This window comes from Equus przewalskii, chromosome 19, assembly GCF_037783145.1.
Source record: "Equus przewalskii isolate Varuska chromosome 19, EquPr2, whole genome shotgun sequence".
NCBI classification, from domain to species: Eukaryota; Metazoa; Chordata; class Mammalia; order Perissodactyla; family Equidae; genus Equus; species Equus przewalskii.
Window position 1 is genome coordinate 44913063 of NC_091849.1, and position 17720 is coordinate 44930782.

At 46.2% G+C, this 17720-nt stretch overlaps 1 protein-coding gene across 2 annotated transcripts in view; it reads right to left on the minus strand.

Annotated features, from left to right (window-relative positions):
- Positions 1-17720, minus strand: part of CLIC5 (chloride intracellular channel 5) — a 100477-nt gene that overhangs the window by 71653 nt on the left and 11104 nt on the right. The window contains exon 1 of one of the 2 annotated variants that reach the window (XM_008542173.2): positions 11877-12052. The exons of the other annotated variant lie outside the window; for it this stretch is intronic. Within the exon in view, the coding sequence (XP_008540395.1) occupies positions 11877-11906 (30 nt within the window). The 5' untranslated portion in view covers positions 11907-12052. Of the gene's footprint in view, positions 1-11876; positions 12053-17720 lie in introns of those variants that run through there. 2 annotated transcript variants of the gene reach the window in all.

Genomic DNA, 17720 nt, shown 5'->3' on the forward strand with positions numbered 1-17720 from the left:
CACTGGATTCTCACGCCATTTCTCACATGGTGTTTTATGTGGTGTGTGTGGGGAACATTGAGGAATATAATGAACAATGTCATCAACTTTTTTTTTTATCACAAATACAATAGAAAACTTTGTATGATGATTTCTTCTAGTGACACTTGGGCTAAAATATAGTGCCTTTCTCAGATAGATGTTTTATTCCCCTCTCCCATCTAATTAGCCCCTGACTTATTTCCCTGATAGCACTTCTTACAGTCTGAAATTACTTCACTTATTTCTTTATGTCTTACCTGTCTATCTACTAGAATTTAAGTTTCATGAGGGCAGGGTCCAGTCTAACTTGTTCAGTGCTGTACTCCAGCACCTGAGACAGTGCTGAGCACAGGGGAGGCCCTCAAAAAACTGTTTTTTGAATGAATAACTCACAAAGATGAACAGAACCTGGGTTCTTCGAGGAAAGATTCTAAGAGAGGGTGGCAAAAACACCTGGTGGGACAGTAAAGGAAAGAGAAAAGCAGTACAAACATTGAATTGCATTCCCTGCCCCCCCCACCAAATTTAAAAAGGTGCTTGGCATCAAAAAACAAACAAGACGTCAGAAGAACTGTCAGTGTCTTGGCTTCTTGTGTTCAAGAGGAGAGGGTTGAGCAGAATTAATCCTGAAATACTTTCCCATCGGCTGGTCTATGATTCTGCCATGTTCAGCTAGATGATGTCAATGCTCTCTCACGTCGCCCGTGCTGTCCTTGGACTCCCTGTGTTGGAGTGGGAAGGACACCGGCAGAAACCTACCCACGACATTGTGTGGATGTTCAAGAACTCCTCTTCCTGTCTTGACATCACTTACCCGACCCCAACCCCCACTCAGGAGGGTAGAAGGTCAGAAGGCCCAACCCTACATCAACCGGTAACTTCCTGTGTGACTTTGGGACAAGACACATGACTTTGGGAGCTTCAGTTGTCCTCTATCAGTAAAATGGGGAGGATGACATTTGGACTAACTGCCCCGCATCCATAGTTTTGTTCTGAGGTCCATATTAGATAACGTCGTGCCTGTGCTCCATAAACCCTGACACCACGTGCAAACGTTCACTATTCAACAGGCACCAGGATGCCTTCCCCTGTGACTCACTGTAGCATGAGCCCTTCATGGGCTTGTTGCCTTCGATGGGGCCAGTTACTCACAAAATGGAGTCCTCAGAGTGGATTTTAAAGGAAAAAAATAAATCATTAGGTGAATGCCTTTGTTTATAGGAATCTCTCAAAGCCATTCATGAAGAATTCATTGAGTTTTCCATGATACTTTGTTTTCAAAGATGAGAACACAGGGGCAAACAAGTCATTCTTTCCCTCCAGAAACATTCACTGAGCAGCTGTGTCAGGCACCATCTTAATACTAGTAAGGTCAATAATCGCCGTCCTTGACCCATGACTGCCTCAAGGATGGACACAGAACATGCCACACGTTCTTAGGAGGCAATGGGACAGAGCAGTAGCAAAGCCATGCACAGGGTGTTGAAGGAACACTAGAGAGAGACCTTAACCAGCTTGGATGGGTGGGAGGGAGGGGCCGAAAAGGCTTTCAAGGGCCAAGTCCAGGCAAAAAGGATAAAGAGGACTCTCCAAGTTAGAGAAGCCCATGCAGTGTCTGGGAGAGAAGAGAGCCTGACCCTCTAGGACCCTGAACTGTTTGTTCGGGATGGTTGTCACCTGGGCAGTGAGGTAGGGAGTGGTGAGAGATGGATCCAGAGAGACAGTGAGCAGATCATGAAGCAAGTCATTCCACCTAGAGTAGAAGCTTAAGGATTTAATTTCATATGTTAATTTGCAGAGAAGAATCTAAAAATCGCTGCACCATTTCACACAGCAGAGCAGGAAATATGCATATTTAATCTCCTCATTAATTTCTTCCCATTGTTACCTTTCCGTAAAAACCAAATTTACCTCAAAACAGTGTTTCATCAGGCAGTGCAATCGTGCAGTGACTACGTCCTAACCAGCCATGTTGGGGATCTGTTTGTCCCTCCAAACCATCTCCACCCTCTCCACTCGACCTGGACCATGGGAGACTGAGGGTATCAAGGCGCTCCCTGTCCTCCGGCTACCGAGGATGAGGTTGACAAGAGAGGCACCACAGGAGGACAGGAGGTCTGAAGGAGCATGAAGTTGAGGTATTTATTACCCTGGCCCCATCCCTATCAGGCTACTCTGAGTTGGCTGCAGCCCTCTACTGAAGGCCATACTCTTCCCAGTGACTCTCTTGGGGTTTGGGTGAAGGTTCAGGCCTAGGGGTGCTAAAGGGTCCTTGCTTTGCTCTCCCAGGTATAATTCTCCACTGTCTCCTGTTGGTGCCTCTCAACCCTGCTCATCCCTCTGTAAATAATCTCTTTACTAAACTCTTCCAAGTGCCCAGTTTGAGATGTCAGGAGTTTCCACTGAGCTCCTGACTGATACACCATCATTGTCTTCCCTGTCTCACCTGGTTCTTTGGTGTAATAGGAATTCAGGGTTGTCAGAATCCTTAACGTCATTGGACAAAGCCACCAAGAGGGTGAGGAACACTGGCTGGGAGTCAGAAAATCCAGGTTCCAGTCCCATCTTGGCCCACGAGTAGCTGTGTGACCTCAGTCAAGTAAAACTCTGGCCGGGCATTAATTTGGATGAAAGGACTTTGTTGCCTACGTATAGAGGGCAGTGGTATCTGCAAATGAAAAGGGTAGGCATGAAATGGGGTTTTGGGACCATGGTCCCTGGAACTCCAATGTTCTCTGGAGATGCCTTGGGGCCACCTTGAGGTGGGGGAAAGCTGAGCCAGAACAGCCCCTCTTTTATCTTTTTTGAGGTTCCAGATGTGATTTATTTTGACCAGAAGAGGATTTCTTGCCTAACAACAATGGCTTCTGCTTGGTGAATGATAGTTTTGTTTTACTTTCTACTTTGATCTCTTTGGTATATTTATTTTACAAAACAAGTCAATACTTTTACCAGGAAATACTTGAAAACTACTGGGTTTGATGAAGCTGTGAGGTCTTTTCTGATTTTTAAAGCTGAGATTTTCCCTCTGCTCATTCATTGGATAGAGGACCTGGTAAGGATGCAATGTCCACTACAATCCACAAGTATGGCAGCCAGACGCTCAAATATTCATGGCATCACTTACTTGCTTAGATTACAAAGGGGCAGTAATTGTGACCTTGCTTGACATAAGCAGGCTCGTGCAGAGACAGACAACCTGGAGCCATATTGCTTGTGAACAATTCCAGAACAGCATTAACCTGAGTCATTTTCCATGAACTGCTCTTAGGTATCAGTGGCAGTTGTGTCTCACTTGAAAGTCAGGGTGGCTCCTGTGTTGTCCAAGAAACTGGAGACCTGATACCCTTCCACTGGCAGCCAGTGGAAGATGCTGAGAATAGCAGCATGAGTGCTACTGTGGACTTAACCCAAGTATTTGACCCCATTACCTTAGCAGGTTTGTGGCAAGCTCTGCAAAGAGTTGGCTTTCTAGAGACATTTATTATCATCATTTCTCACTCTGTAAAACCTTTCTTAACAACTCCTCTGCCAGAAGTCATTGCTCCTCCTTCCAAACTCAACATTGAGCACTATCTTCTGCTGCCCTGTGAAGCTAACCCCCACTGGGGAGCACGTTCAAGCTTTATCTCTCTTGCTAGACCGTGGCCACCACTGGAGGAAGGAACATGTTGTACACACTTCTGTGCTCTGCAGTGACTTATGTGCAGATAAAACTAAGAAAATGTTTATTGATTTATTGGCTGATGGTAAAAGTTGACCTGAGAGAATGTATGTATTGATTGATTGATTGATTGATTTTATTGGTAATCACAACACTAAGATCTTAAAGAGATGTCTAGTTTGCTTGGGCTGTCCCACGAAACACCACAGGCTGGGTGGCTTAAACAACAGAAATTTATTTCTCACAGTCTGGTAGCTAGGGAGTCCAAGATCAAGATGTCACCTAATTCACTTCCTGGTGAGGGCTCTCCTCCTGGTTTGTAGGTGGCCGCCTTCTCACTGGGTCCTCACATGGTAGAGAGAGAGACAGAGAGAGATCTCTCTCTTTCTCTTTTTATAAAGCCACAAATTCTATTGGATTTGAGCCCCACCCTTACAATCTTATTTAATTTTAATTACCTCCTAACCGCCCCATCTCCCAGTGCAGTCACATTGCAGGTATGTGGATACAGTCACATCCTCAGGTATGGTTCATCCTGAGGAAAATTCCCCTCCAGCTGGGAATCTGTGAAACCAGACAAGTTATGTGTTTCCAAAATACAGTGGTGGGACAGGCATAGGATAGATATTCTCATTCCAAAAGGGAGAAATAGCAAAAAAAAAAAAGGGGGCGATGGGTCCCAAGCAGATTCAAAACCTAGCAAGGCAAATTCCATCAGATTTAATTCTCAAGAATAATCCTCTTTAGCTCAAGGTCCTGCCTTCCAAACCCACTGAGGGCAGCAATCCTGCCCCAGTGGCTCTGCGGGGCAGGGGTCTTATCCCCAAGTCTCTGACAGGCTCCCCCCTCCTAAGGCTCTGCAGGGAAACCCCACCCCACAGCCTGTTGTATAATATAAGATTTATTATATATATTTGTTTATATATGTACAGTTGTATTAATACATAATAATATATTGTATACCATATATATAACAGATTTATTACAAGAAATTGGTACATGTGATTACGGCAGCTGAGCAGTCCCCAGACCTGCAGCTGGCAAGCCGGAGACCCAGGAGAGCTGTGGTGTAGGTTTGGTCCAACTCAAATGCATGAGAACCAAAGGAGCTGATGGTTTAAGGCCCAGCCTGAAAGCCAGCATGCTCAGAGTCCAAGAAGAGACAATGCTTCAGTCCAAGTCCAACTACAGGAAAAGGCTGATGTCCCAGCTCAAGCAGTCAGGCAGGAAGAACTCCCTCCTACTCAGCCTTTTTATTCTACTCGAGTCTCCAAGTGATGGGTTGAGGCCCAACCACTTCAGGGAGAGTGATCTGCTTTACTCAGTCTCTGCCAATTCAAATGTTAACCTCATCCAGAAACACCCTTACAGACACACCCAGGATAATGTTTGACCAAATGCCTGAGCACCCACCCAAGGCCCAGTCAAGTTGACACAAAAAATTAACCATCACAAGGGGCCTCAGGAATCCTCTGGCACAGCCCCCTTTCCAAAGCATAAATCTCTGCGGCCATTTATCATCAATAAACCCAAGGAGGCTCATACCACTCTTAAGTATTATCCTTGTTTTTAGAAGGGTTCTACTAAATTACATTTTAAAGTTAAGTTTAGATTAAAATCAGAAACAGCATGGGCTCAAGGTACAGCATTTTGAGAGCAAAGGCTCAGGTTCTTCCCAGTGCACACGGTGGCGCTCGTCCAGCTAGCAGTGGAGTCCACGGTGGAGCAGAGCCTTTCCAGGGCAAGAAAAATGCAAGCCATGCCCAGACTCTGACCTCTGGCAGGCCCAGTGCAGCTGCAGTCCTTCCAGGGGAGGCTGACCTGGGGAGAAAGCTAAAGGCCAGGCTCGGTGTGGAAAGCCCTGGTTCTGAGTATGGAGGGTCAGTACTGAGGGCTGAGTCTTTCCCCTTCCTCCCAGGTAGCAGCAAAGGCTGCACTTGACATCCATTTAAACTAGTTTCATTCTTGTCAAAATGTTGGAGGAGGAGGGAACACACAGCGTGATTGGCTTTAAATCTGAATATTCTCCCTGTCCCCACCCGATGCTTTTCAGGTGTCATTTTGCATAAACTGTGTCCCCTCTCCCGACTGTCATCACGGAGACCTCAGAGATCCCCTTCCAGCTTCTCCTACCAGTAGCCCCCAGCGTCCTGCTGAAGCTGTATTGTTCTGTAAATATCCTCATTCCTGATACCACCTCTGTAAAGAAGGGATCATTTTGGCTGGCTAAAGTTAGGGCTGCTTTGAAATTTTGGTAAAAGCATTAAGGAAAACTCCCAGATTAAGATGTAGGTCAACAGAAGAAGTTTCCTAGATTGACTTCTTTTCTGTGCCTAATAGCGCTGTTCCACCAGTACCATGGGCGCTGCCTTCACGACACCATATTCACAATGTCAGTAAACATGTAAAGCAGGCAGTACAGTCCAATCTGAAGGGGAAAATGGAAGGGCCTATCCTGCTTTCTACAAGGATTCTCTGTCCTGGCTCTGTTTCGTAAATGAGGGATATTAAAATACACAAGGCATCTCATTAAAGTTACCAAAATTCCTCAAAGGAGAGAGTGCAGGACAAGTCACATCCATTGGAGACAGTAACAAAAGTACCAGCCCTGGGCTAGTGGTTTGAGGAGTTTCATCAACAGGATGTCGATGGCCAAACTCTGGGGTCACCTCTCGGTTGTTTCTGTGGGTCTGTGATGGGATTCATCTCATATATGTAAGCTTTCTTCAGTGACGGCTCCACCCATGTATCCATCCTCGCTCATGAGAGAGGGGTGTCGAGGGAGAGCTTGGCACTACGTGCCAGTGCAGCTCACCCTCATAGCCACTGTGGGACCTTGGGCAAGGCACAGAGCCTCTCCCTGAGACTTTCCCGCATCTGTAAAGTAGGCACATGTAAACAGAGGTGTTTGGACAATTGAATTATATAATTAGGCAAATATTTTTTTATGGACTGCAGTCTGTTTTGCCAACGAAAAGTGTTATTAAGCTCAAGCCAAACAAGGTAGATCCTCATACGCTGACAACCCCGCTGTCTGTTCTCCTGCGGGCGGCACCAGCGTTGTCCTATTACTTTTTAAAGTGGTTTCCATTCACGTTTAAGTCACTAGGTTCCTTTCCAGCAAAATGTCAGCGAGTTAAAGAAGCAGCTAAAAATATAACTGCCTAAAACAAACAAAAGAAACCTCTATCTAGACTTTTATTTTTGTTTCCTTTCTGTTTTAGAAAACCATTTGACTTGGCCCATGAGCGCCCAGTAGAAGAAAGCGTGACAGAAGGATGGCGGGTTTAACATCTGACCCCCAACAACTATAAGTGCAGTGTCACATAACCTCCCTGAGCCTGCAGGTGGGTTTCCTCGTAGCAAAATTTGATAATAACATTCACACTGAAGAGTGGTTATAGGGGAATATAATGCAAAACCCCTCTTAGTAAGGGTGCCCTTCCTCCCTCAGAAAATATATTGATGCCAAGTCCAAGGTCATGGATGTGCTCTTAATCTAAACTCACGAATATAAATAAAGCTGGTGAGCATCCAGGAAGGTCAAAGTAAAATGTTAGTTTCCAGTACAATGGTGTCCTCTGAGTACTTAAGATTGTCACCTCCCTTAAGTGGCACATAGATTGTTGGTTGATTGGTTTGATGTCAGACAAACCTGAATTCCACCCCTACTAGCTGCATGACCTTGGTAAAGGGACTGAATCTCTAAACCTAGTTTCCCTTCCTGTGAAATGGGCCCATATCAATCCCTTCCTCATGCAGTTGTGATGATACGAGAAGATGACGTAAATGAAGCCCTTGGCTAAGGTATTATATGTAGAGGGAAGTTAGCTCAACCACCTGTGATAGACAGACCCTAAAGTGAGCCCCCCATGACCCCCATCACCTGGCATTTATGCTCTTGTATAATCCCCTCCCTTGAGTGTGGATGGGATCTATGACTTGTTTCTAGGCAACAGTATACAGTGAAGCAAAAGAATTTTGCAGATGTAATCAAGGCCCCAAATCAGTAGATTTTAAGTAAATCAAAATAAGAATATCTTGAGTGGGCCTGACTTAATCAGGAGAAGGCTCGTAGAGGACAGAACTTCCTGCTGGCCTTGAACAAGCAAGCTGCAATGTGAATTGCCTGTGAAACCAGCAAAGAGTTAGCCATTGATGATTAGATAGCTAGGAACTAAAGTTGTTTTTCCTTTTTGCAATTACAGATTACAGCTTTTAGCTGTTTAACCCACCCATTGTTAACTGTGCTGTTCAGGCAATAAGCTATCTGACTCCCACTAGGTTCCTACAGATAATATTTCCCTGGAGCCCAGGTAGCCATGGTAATGGGTGTTTGAACTTTTTTTAGGAATTAGGACCCCCCTGTCCACTCCAGGCCAGTTGAGACCACCAACGCATCAACTGGGCCTGCACAGATACCTGATAAGTGACCTTTTGATGTCAAGAGGCTAAAAACTCCACCCTCAGATCATGCTAATGCCACCATTTTGTGAGCATGCATCCTGTGAAGAGCCATGAAGTCTGCCTACGCCTGCACAGGTCATCAATTACCTCACTTCTCTTCACCCCCAATAGTCTATCTCCACATTTCAGACCATCCTGCCCCTACAACATGAATATCCCTGAGTCCCCATCTTCGAGGAGGTAGATTTGAGATGAGTTCTCCCGCTTCCTCACTTGGCTCCCTTGTGATTAAACTCTCTCTCTGCTGCAATCTCGTCGCTTCTGTGTTTGGCTTTCCGGGTGATGGGAAAAACCGAACCTGGTTTGGTAACACCTATGTTGAGGGCCATGTGGTGGGGAACTGTGAGGGGCCTCGAGGAGCTGAGGGCCTCAGTCCTGCTTCTGCCAACAACCACAAGAGCTTGGAAAAGGACTCTGAGCTCCAGGGGGGACACTGAGAAGAGGACCCAGCTAAGCTACTGTCAGACTCCTGACCCATAGAAACCCTGAGATAACAAATGTATTGGTTTTAAAGCACTAAATTTGTGGTAAATTGTTGCATAGCAATAGAAAACTAATACACCACTGTTTCTGGAAGTCATTTCCTAGAGACAGGCTTGCATTGAAGGAAGACAGGGTTTACCTTGATCCCATCTATAGAACTGCGGGATGTAGGGATGAGGGAAAGAAAAGGAAGCTTCCCCAGACGCATCTGGTCCCTCTCCTGAGGACTGTGCCTGGTGAGCAACTGGGAAGACTTCTCAGGTAGCCAGACCCTCATCTGGCCCCTGCCCTCTGGTCACACCCAGGTCTCCACGAGGCTGCGTGATGGCCACCTGGCTCTTGTTCTCAGACCTGCCCTGTAAAATCTGACTAATCTTTTATTCTCAGCTGTGTGTGGGGAGTCTTAGTTTGCACATCTGCAAAGTGGGTGCAGTTATATCAGCTTTACTCAGCTCAGAAGGATGTTGTGAGGATAACATAAAGTTATCACTGTGGAAACAGCTTTTTTAAAAGTTAAAATAAAAAAGAATGACAGTGGCTCTTCTACTGAAGACAGGGAGGGACAATCTCTGGTCCCTTAAAGGGAGGGCTTGTAACGCCATCTGGAAACAGCAACTAATCTCACATAGGGGAGAATCAGGTTCAAAAGTTCTTAGGTCTCAGTAATTCAAAGCTGAATAGAGATAGTAGCTATAAATTTTTCAGGAGATTTGAAAAAATTAGTCTTTAATTTCACCTTATTGATTTTACACATTCCACCAACTCTGCAAAAAGTTTTGAGGGCACTTAAAATCGAAACAAGCTATGATCATAAGAAAAATAATTAACAGCAAATAATAAATAATAATTTGAAAGCTACAGAACAAACTTCAAACTCCTCTACCTTATTATATTCAAGAACTGTCATGATTTGCTCACAAACAGAGAAGATATTCGGGCTGTGCCGCTGGTTCAAGGATCGAAATATCTGCACTGGTTGGTCAGTGGCTGTTCTGGAGCACTTCACCCCCACCCGGCCACCCTCCTCAAGACCCTGGATTTCCCCAGCATCCAGTGTTAAGGGACTACTGGCAGACGTGGCGTGGGGCCTCCAGACCTTGCCCCAGTGCTAGTACCGGTGCCAAACCTTAGATCATTTGATTATTATCTAGGCAACCAATCTTTCTAAGAGTAGTTCTTACTCCTCCCCTGGGCACAGCCCACATGGGTTTCTCACTGGACCCTCTACTCCCACCACACACCCTACACTTTCATGTTCTGTCTCATTTTCCACTGCTCCCTCTGCTTGGAACGTCTTCTTGACTCCCCACTACTGTCTGCCTGACCATATTCCCGCTAGCTCTGAGATACTGAGTGTTGGTGGCCACCTCTCTAAACCTCATCTGTAAAGCGGGAATTCTAAGAGGACCTACTTCATTAGGCAAGGATTAAATGACAGTGCAGGTGACCCCTGAGCACAGTTCTGGGTGCAAAGAGAGAAAGTGCGGCCCATTCGTATTTCCAGTCCCATGATAGTTCAAAGCTTGTTCCCAAATGCCAGGCATCTACGAAGGCTTCCTCCACCCCCTCGGCTTGCAGTGGCAGCTCGGCCTCGGAAAGCCCACAATGGGCTCGCCGGCCTTCCTCCTGGCTCCAGCTTCCCTCCATCTCCCAGTGTGAGGCACGGGTGGAAGTGGTATCGCCCCCTCCAGTCTGATCAAGGGCAAACACCCTGAGTCATTTTTGTCATTTCTGAGCCCAGCCGGGCCACAGCTTGGGAATTAAAAGCATTCGGTAAACCTTTGCTGACATCAGACAAAATCTCAAGACAAGTGTTTGTTGAAGGAGTAAAGGCCAGAGCTTTACACAAGGAGTGCCAAAGAGCTTTGGAGACAAGAGAGCAGCCCAGGGCCAGGCACAAAACCAAATAATAATAGTAGTTGACATCTGTGGATCATCACTGTGTGCCAGGCACTGTTTTAAGTACTCTGCACACATTGACTCATGTGATCCTCCCAACCACGTGGTGAGGGCGCTCCTGAGATGGCTGATTGTCTGTGTACCTCAGAGGGAGCAAGCTTGTGTGGGCAGGAGTCGTATCCTTTATCTGCTGTCCTGTGCCAGACACAGGGTAGATGCTCACGAAAGGCGAAAGGCACAGGGCTCAGGGCTCGCAGGCACGTTCAGCTTTACCTTTTCGTGTGCTTCCCTCACCCCACCTTTGCGAGTCCTGCTCCCTCAGCCTGACTTCACCTGACTTCAGATGCTTCACTCACACCAAAGTATAATAACCATTTACGGCTCCAAGGAGTGGCTGCGCCACTTGGAAAAACTTGGAGTTTTTCTCTGTGCCTGAAATCACACCTATTTAATCATATGTAAAGCTAGTATTGCAAATCCATATTCTCTTAACTGGGACAAGGGTACAAGAACCAACGGGCTGCAGGAGAGCGTGTGCGTCAATCAGAAAGGCGTTTCTTTAAAACAACAAAATCCTGGGCTGGTTTCTAAGAAGGTAAAGGGGAGAGAAGCATTTCAAGCAAACACAATGGCAGGTCTGGAGGCCAGAGGCTGTAATTCAAAAGTCTGGCATTGAAGCAACAGTAAATACAGATTTCCGTTCCCAAATCCTAGTTCCTGGGTGGAGCCTAGGGGCTTGTATTTTTTTTTAGAAGCTCTCTGGAAGGTTCCAACGTGAGGTCATTTGAGGACCTAATGGATTAATCCAGTGATGCCCAGTTCTGGCTGCATGTTAGAATAACCCAGGGGAGTGTGGAAGAAATACCGAAGCTTGGGCTTCACCCCCAGAGATTCTGATTTAATTGGCCCAGAGTGGCCAGGCATTGGCATTTGTTGAGACACACTGGGTGCTTTCTAAGGAGGGCTGGGAGTGCAGCATCAAGGTAACTGTGGGGGGTGTGTGTGAGCAGTGTCAGTATAATGGCAAAGCACGTTAACGAGGAGTGTGAGGAATTCAACACTGATTCTTGACAGCCTGATCAAACACAGATATTAGTTGAAACTGGGTGAATTTTTAACAAGATCTAAAAAAAAATTACATTTTAATCTTACATTATGGATTTTGTATAAACCATCTACCTCCAAAAACATTTTAAGGACATTCTAAATCAAAACAAGGTGTGATCATAGGAAAAATAATTAACAAGAGGAAAGATGGGCACCAGAATAAGGTTGGCACAGGGTAGTGATGAAAGAGAAAAATGGATCATGGCTTTCAGAGGATGTGAGGCAAACCCCTTACCCGTCTCGGGCTCTTCAAGTCATCTACCATCCTTCAAGGATGTCAGGGGTGCTCGCGCCTGTAAGTCCCATCTCTAACTCTGACTCTGCCTTGGAGTGACCTGTGTTTGAAGACAGCGTGTGATGTTAACTGATGTGTCTGCAAGTTAACATGAGAAGGCCAGCTCATGAAAAATCACATGTTTAATGGGGAACACGAAAGTGAAAGCAAATCCTTCTTAGGGAAATTCCGTTGCAGAGAGTTTCAGAAAGAACACAGTCCTGCCCCTGCCACCAATTCAATTTTCCGGGTGAACCTGCTACAGGATGTGTTTATGTCCACTAGACACATATGTATGTGTGGTGTACATGTGGATGCACAAATACATGTGTATTTATATATCAGTAGATCTAAGTCTCTCTCAGTGTTTTTCAACTCTTTTTTCATTGTCATCTCCTCCAAGGGGCCTTTTCAGACATTTTTTTCTATCATCACCTCCCATGAAAATTTAATACCACAGATATACTCTACGTGCTGTATGTATATTCGTGCTTTATATATAAAAGGAGTAAGGTTTTTCACCCCAGAAGAACCAATTTTATCCCCTTTGGGGAGACATTGCCCCTCTTGAGCATGCATGATCTACATATGCATCTGTGCATGCGTGTGCACACACACACAATGAAAGTGCTTAACGTGAAAGTCAACAATGGGCAGAGACCATAAGTGGATTCCATGAATTTACACAATTTGAACTGAGGCCAGGGTTGAGCAGGCCCAGGAATGTGGTTCCATCCATTTCATAGTTGAAAAATTCCCCAGAGAGGCCAAGTGTCTTGGTCAAGGGCAGAGGGGAGTCAAGGGCTTAAACCATTCCAAGTGTTTACCCTTAGGAATGTTTGTCTTATAAAAAACAACATTCTCCTTTCTGAGGAAATCAACCTTCTGGAGCAGTTGTCTGAGGCCTCACAGAGTGGCTTGCCTGTGTGAACTGCTTACCTGTCTCACTGGGTGTGCAAAGTTGGTTTGGAAAGGAGGTCATCATTGTATTTTTACCTGGTGACGTCCCTGGGCAGACCCTGCTGCACCTCCGTGCTGCCAGGTGGCAGTGTCCCAGCTCAGAGATGTCAGGGCACTGCCCAGAGAAGCAGCATGTGTCAGCAGCACATGGCTTGGTGGGAGTCAGGCCAAGCAGTAAACATCAAGAGGATCATTTGACAGAACAACACCCGAAGTGCAAGCGCTGTGAGAAGAAGCGTGGTGGTGGAAGCGGGGAATGAGTTCCATCCCCGTGCAGCTCTCCCACACAAGGCCATTCGAGTCCATGACCACAGAAACCTTTTCATGGGTCTGGCAAACAAAGTCCAGAGCCTCAGCTGCTATGAATATTTTGTTATGTGCAGAATAAGAATATTAATAATTTGGATTCACACAGGAATGTTCTCCAAGAAATTCGGGATGCTTCATCTTACAGCTCAACCTGGGGTTGCCAGATCTCAACACTTAGTGGAACGGACAGTGACCGCTAAGTATGGCCACCTCCCCTGAAGGCAGCCCCTCCAAACTCATCACCATTTATAATAAAGGCCAAGCCCACACCACATTCATTCCAATTCCCTGTCAGCCGTGCACCTAGGTCTGGGGTCACCCCACCACCTATTTGTGTAAATAAAGTTTTATTAGAACACAGGCATGCCGATCCTCTATGTGTTGTCTATGGCTGATTTTCTGCTACAAGAGCAGAGCTGGGTAGTTGTGACAGAGACTGTATGAACTGCAAAGCCGAAAATGCTGACTATGTGACCCCCCACAGAAAAAGTTTGCTAACCCCGACCTAGGTTATGAGAGCGCCAAGACCCTCCACCAAGTGCACAGGAAACTGCTTGAGAGCAGAGTCCTTTTGCAATCTCCCGCAGGGCCGCAAACGGTACTTAGTACACAGTAGACTCAGTCAAAGGATCAAAGTTTAGAGCTGAAAGGGACTTCAGATACCATTTCACTGAATCCCCTTAATTTAGAAATGAGGGAATCCAAGTGATCAATACAAAATAATAGAATGGCAGGGATCAGAAGCAAAAGCAAAGTTTCCTGAATTCTGTTGTATTGTTCTGTTACTCAACAAATAGTTGGTGCGTATGGAACGAATGTAAAGGATCTATATAGCAACAAAAGTTGAGCGTATGGTTTATGCCAAACAGTATGTAGATATAGGTATTTCAGCCTTGGACCTCAAATTTCAAGAGAAAAGTTTATATATATATATCATATCTATCTATCTAATTTATATGTATGTTATATATTATTAATAATATATGTATATATTTATGTATGTTTATATATAACATGTAAAATATATATTATATACATAATAAAATATGTATGTATATAAAGCAATAATAAAATGATGGTGTACATCCCATGTAGGGACCAGCCAGCCATGAGGATAGGATCCATCTGATCTGTGACTTCAAGGTAAGCATCGTCAGTTGATTCCTGCTGTATTTGCTTGAACCCAACTACAGGAGATCAGCACCAAGCCCAGGGAGCAGAACGATGGCACGGGTGACAGCTATCGTCCATCCCTAGCCTCTTTTTCTGGCTCCTTGGAGACCATCCTTCCCCACGTCACAAACCCTTCATCAACTGGCTGCATCTGCTAAGCACTCCCTTCGCCTCCTGACTCATGTCTGATTGCACACTGGGAGGTACTCCCTCCCTCTCACCAAAGTGGTAACCAGCGGGGCGGTTATCTCCCACTCTGGAATGAATGCTGCCTCACCCGTGATAGTGCAATTCTTGGCACACAGGTAGAAAAATGTTTTCTGACGAGCCTCAGGCCTAGATAAGCTTCAAAATGCCCTTTAAGGTGACCTAACAAGGAAAAGGGGCCAGAAGGCGTGGTCCATGGCTTCTCTCTAGTGGCGCCCTTGGTCTCCTGGTCAAGAGAAGCTCCTGTGGTCCGGAAGGGGTGCAGAAACTGGGGTCCCTTCATCATCTGCTCCTTCCAGAATCTGCCCTGGCAACAGGGCTGTTGTGGGGAGAAGTAGATGGCTTCCTCTCCCTTCTCTGCCTCAGCTTTGCTGGGACTCTCCCCTCATGTTCCACCCCCAAGCTGAACCCTAAGTCCTTCGCTGCCCGTGCTGCAAAACTCTGCTTCCTAATGCTAGGTCCCCTGGCTGTGAGTTCCCATAGTCTCGTACTTGCCCTTGGGTCACAGTCTTCCTGCATGTCCACTGGCTGCTCTGCCCCCTCTCCCGAGGCTGCAAGCTCTGCCAGAGACCCACTGTGTCTGTTTTGTGCATCTTATTCCCTACCAGATTCAGAGCCTAGTGCCTGATAGACCTCAATAAACAGCCGCCACATGGAAAAGTGTATTTCAAGCATATTTGACTTTAATTTTGTTATTTATTGACTGATTGATTTTTTAGGAAGACTGGCCCCGCTAACATCTGTTGCCAATCTTCCTCTTTTTGCTTGAGGAAGATTGTTGCTGTGCTAACATCTGTGGCAATCTTCCTCTATTTTATGTGGGATGCCACCACAGTGTGGCTTGATGAGCGGTGCTAGGTCTGTACCCGGGATCCGAATCTGTGAACCCCAGGCTGCAGAGCGTGAGAACTTCACCACCAAACCACTGGGCTGGCCTCTAATTTTGTTATTTTTAATTATCAACATAGTGAAAAGATGTAGTTTTGAAATCGGTCAGATCTAGGTTTGGATCCCAACTCTACCACTTTCCATGGAACCCCGAGTAAAGACTTGCCCTTTCCAAGCCCCAGATTTCCCATCTGTAAAACAGTCACAATATACCTACCCCATGGCATTGCTGCATTAGGGACACTGACTTAAATAGAGTGTCTAGCACAACGTCTCGTGCATGGTAGATACTCAAAATTTGTGTTTATTATGATGCCTCCCACAGTGTTGCTATCTTTGACCATGTCTTGCATCTTGGAATGATTTAGAAAGGGCCTAGCATCAGCAAGACTGGAGCCCCGTGGAGTGAACCCCAGCCAGCGGCTCTGTTCTCCACCCTGACTTCAGTCTGCTGTGTGGCAATATAACAGCCAGACCTCTCTGGGCCTCAATGTCCTGTTAGCAAAATATACCTTCAGGATCCTTGGAAGCTGCTGGAATCCTGTGAGGACTCAATAGAATCCACTTAATTCCATGAATAACATTATTAACTTTCTTTTGATTTCTTGTTTTTCATCTTTATAGCGTCCTGGAAAATTGTCTGTAATTATTTTTATTGTGGGACTCTAACCTATGTCTATAAATGAATCTAGTTCTTAGTAAGGGAGTGAGGGCAGAATAACTGGAAAATACAGGTCTCTCTCAAGTCAAGGGCTTCATCCTTGCAAAGATGAGTTTCAAAGCTTACCCTAGGATCCTGGGGCCACTTTGGCCAATGGCCAGCTCTTGGGCAAATTGGCAAGGGGACAAAGTCTGCCTTTGACAGCCACCCCCACGTCACACAACAGGTACTGCTTTTACTCCCTGCCTTGACAGATGTCTCGCCCAGTGCACGCAGTGCCCCAGCGGCACGCGGCCCTCCTGGTCTCTCCCTACCCCTCCTTCGGATGCTCTTCCTGCTGCCTCCTGACCTGATAGAGCAATCCTAGCAGACGTGGCAGCGGGGGCTACAGTGCCCATGTGTAACCCATTCAGGGTAACACAGTTTAAAAAGGACCTCTGGGGGACATGCCTTAAAATAAAGGGACAGATCAAAGGGTGGGAATTGATGTCACTGTGGCAAAGAAGTAGGAAGGAGACTTGAGAACAGGTGGGTCTTTAACTGGCTCTAGCCCCCCTAACTGGCAGGTGCCCAGTTTGCCCAGGTGTAGAGATCTGCCTTGAGCTTGGACTATTCAGTGTGACCTACGGAGAATTAAGGAAAGGCAAAGCCTGGGCATCCTACTCTAGCTGGCCAACACAAGAAAGGTCTCTTACTTCAGCACAAGCACTTTCTCTTCACACAGCTGGGAGGCTCTGGGAGAAGGGAGGCGACAGACAGCACAGACCCCGACGCCCAGGCACGGGGTCTACCTCACTCTACCATGTCCCAGCTCTGTGGCGTTGGTCAGGGGACTCCGTCTCTCTGAGCTTCCGTTTCCTCATCTGTAAACTGGAAATAATAACAGGACCTACACAGAGAATTCAAGGAGTTAACGTAAGGTGTTCAGCCCAGCACATAGCCACTGTTATTACTACTCAGTTTCCAAACGTATGTTCTGATTTCTGAAAATACAGAGAGACTCATGGCACTGAAGAGAACAAGAGTATGAGGACTGATGTTTCTACTTCGTAAGTCAAATCAGTTGCCCTCTGTCTTTCCCATCCCACTTCTCCCCTGCCATCCCTCCAATCTCGTTCCCAACATTTCCCCCTGAAGCACATTATACTCCAGGATGGGGACCAGCAGCTGTGCACAAAAACAAGACTAGGACCGCTTCTATAGTTCCATAGGCCACGGAGCAGATTCTAAAGTCAAGGGTCATTCCAATCATTTAAGGTGACTGCAGTACTATGCACATTGGGGCGGCCTGATAGCAGCTGGAAGACCCGCTACCCCTCAAATTTCTCTCCCACGTTTGCATGTCACAGAGCTTCAAATTTCCACTGTTAGACTCACTACTCTGGATTCAGGATATTCACAGGCGCCCTGGTTAAGTTATGGGCAGTGTTCCCCTCGTGGCCTGTGCATCAGAATCACTGGGGTACTAGTTAATTAGAGATGGCTGGGACCCCCGCCCCTGAAGACTCTAATTCCTAAGTTTGTGCTGAAACTAGGAAAGTGTCCCAGGCGGATCTCATGATGGGGCAAGGCTGGAAAACCCCATTCTGGTGGGGACCCTTCAGGTC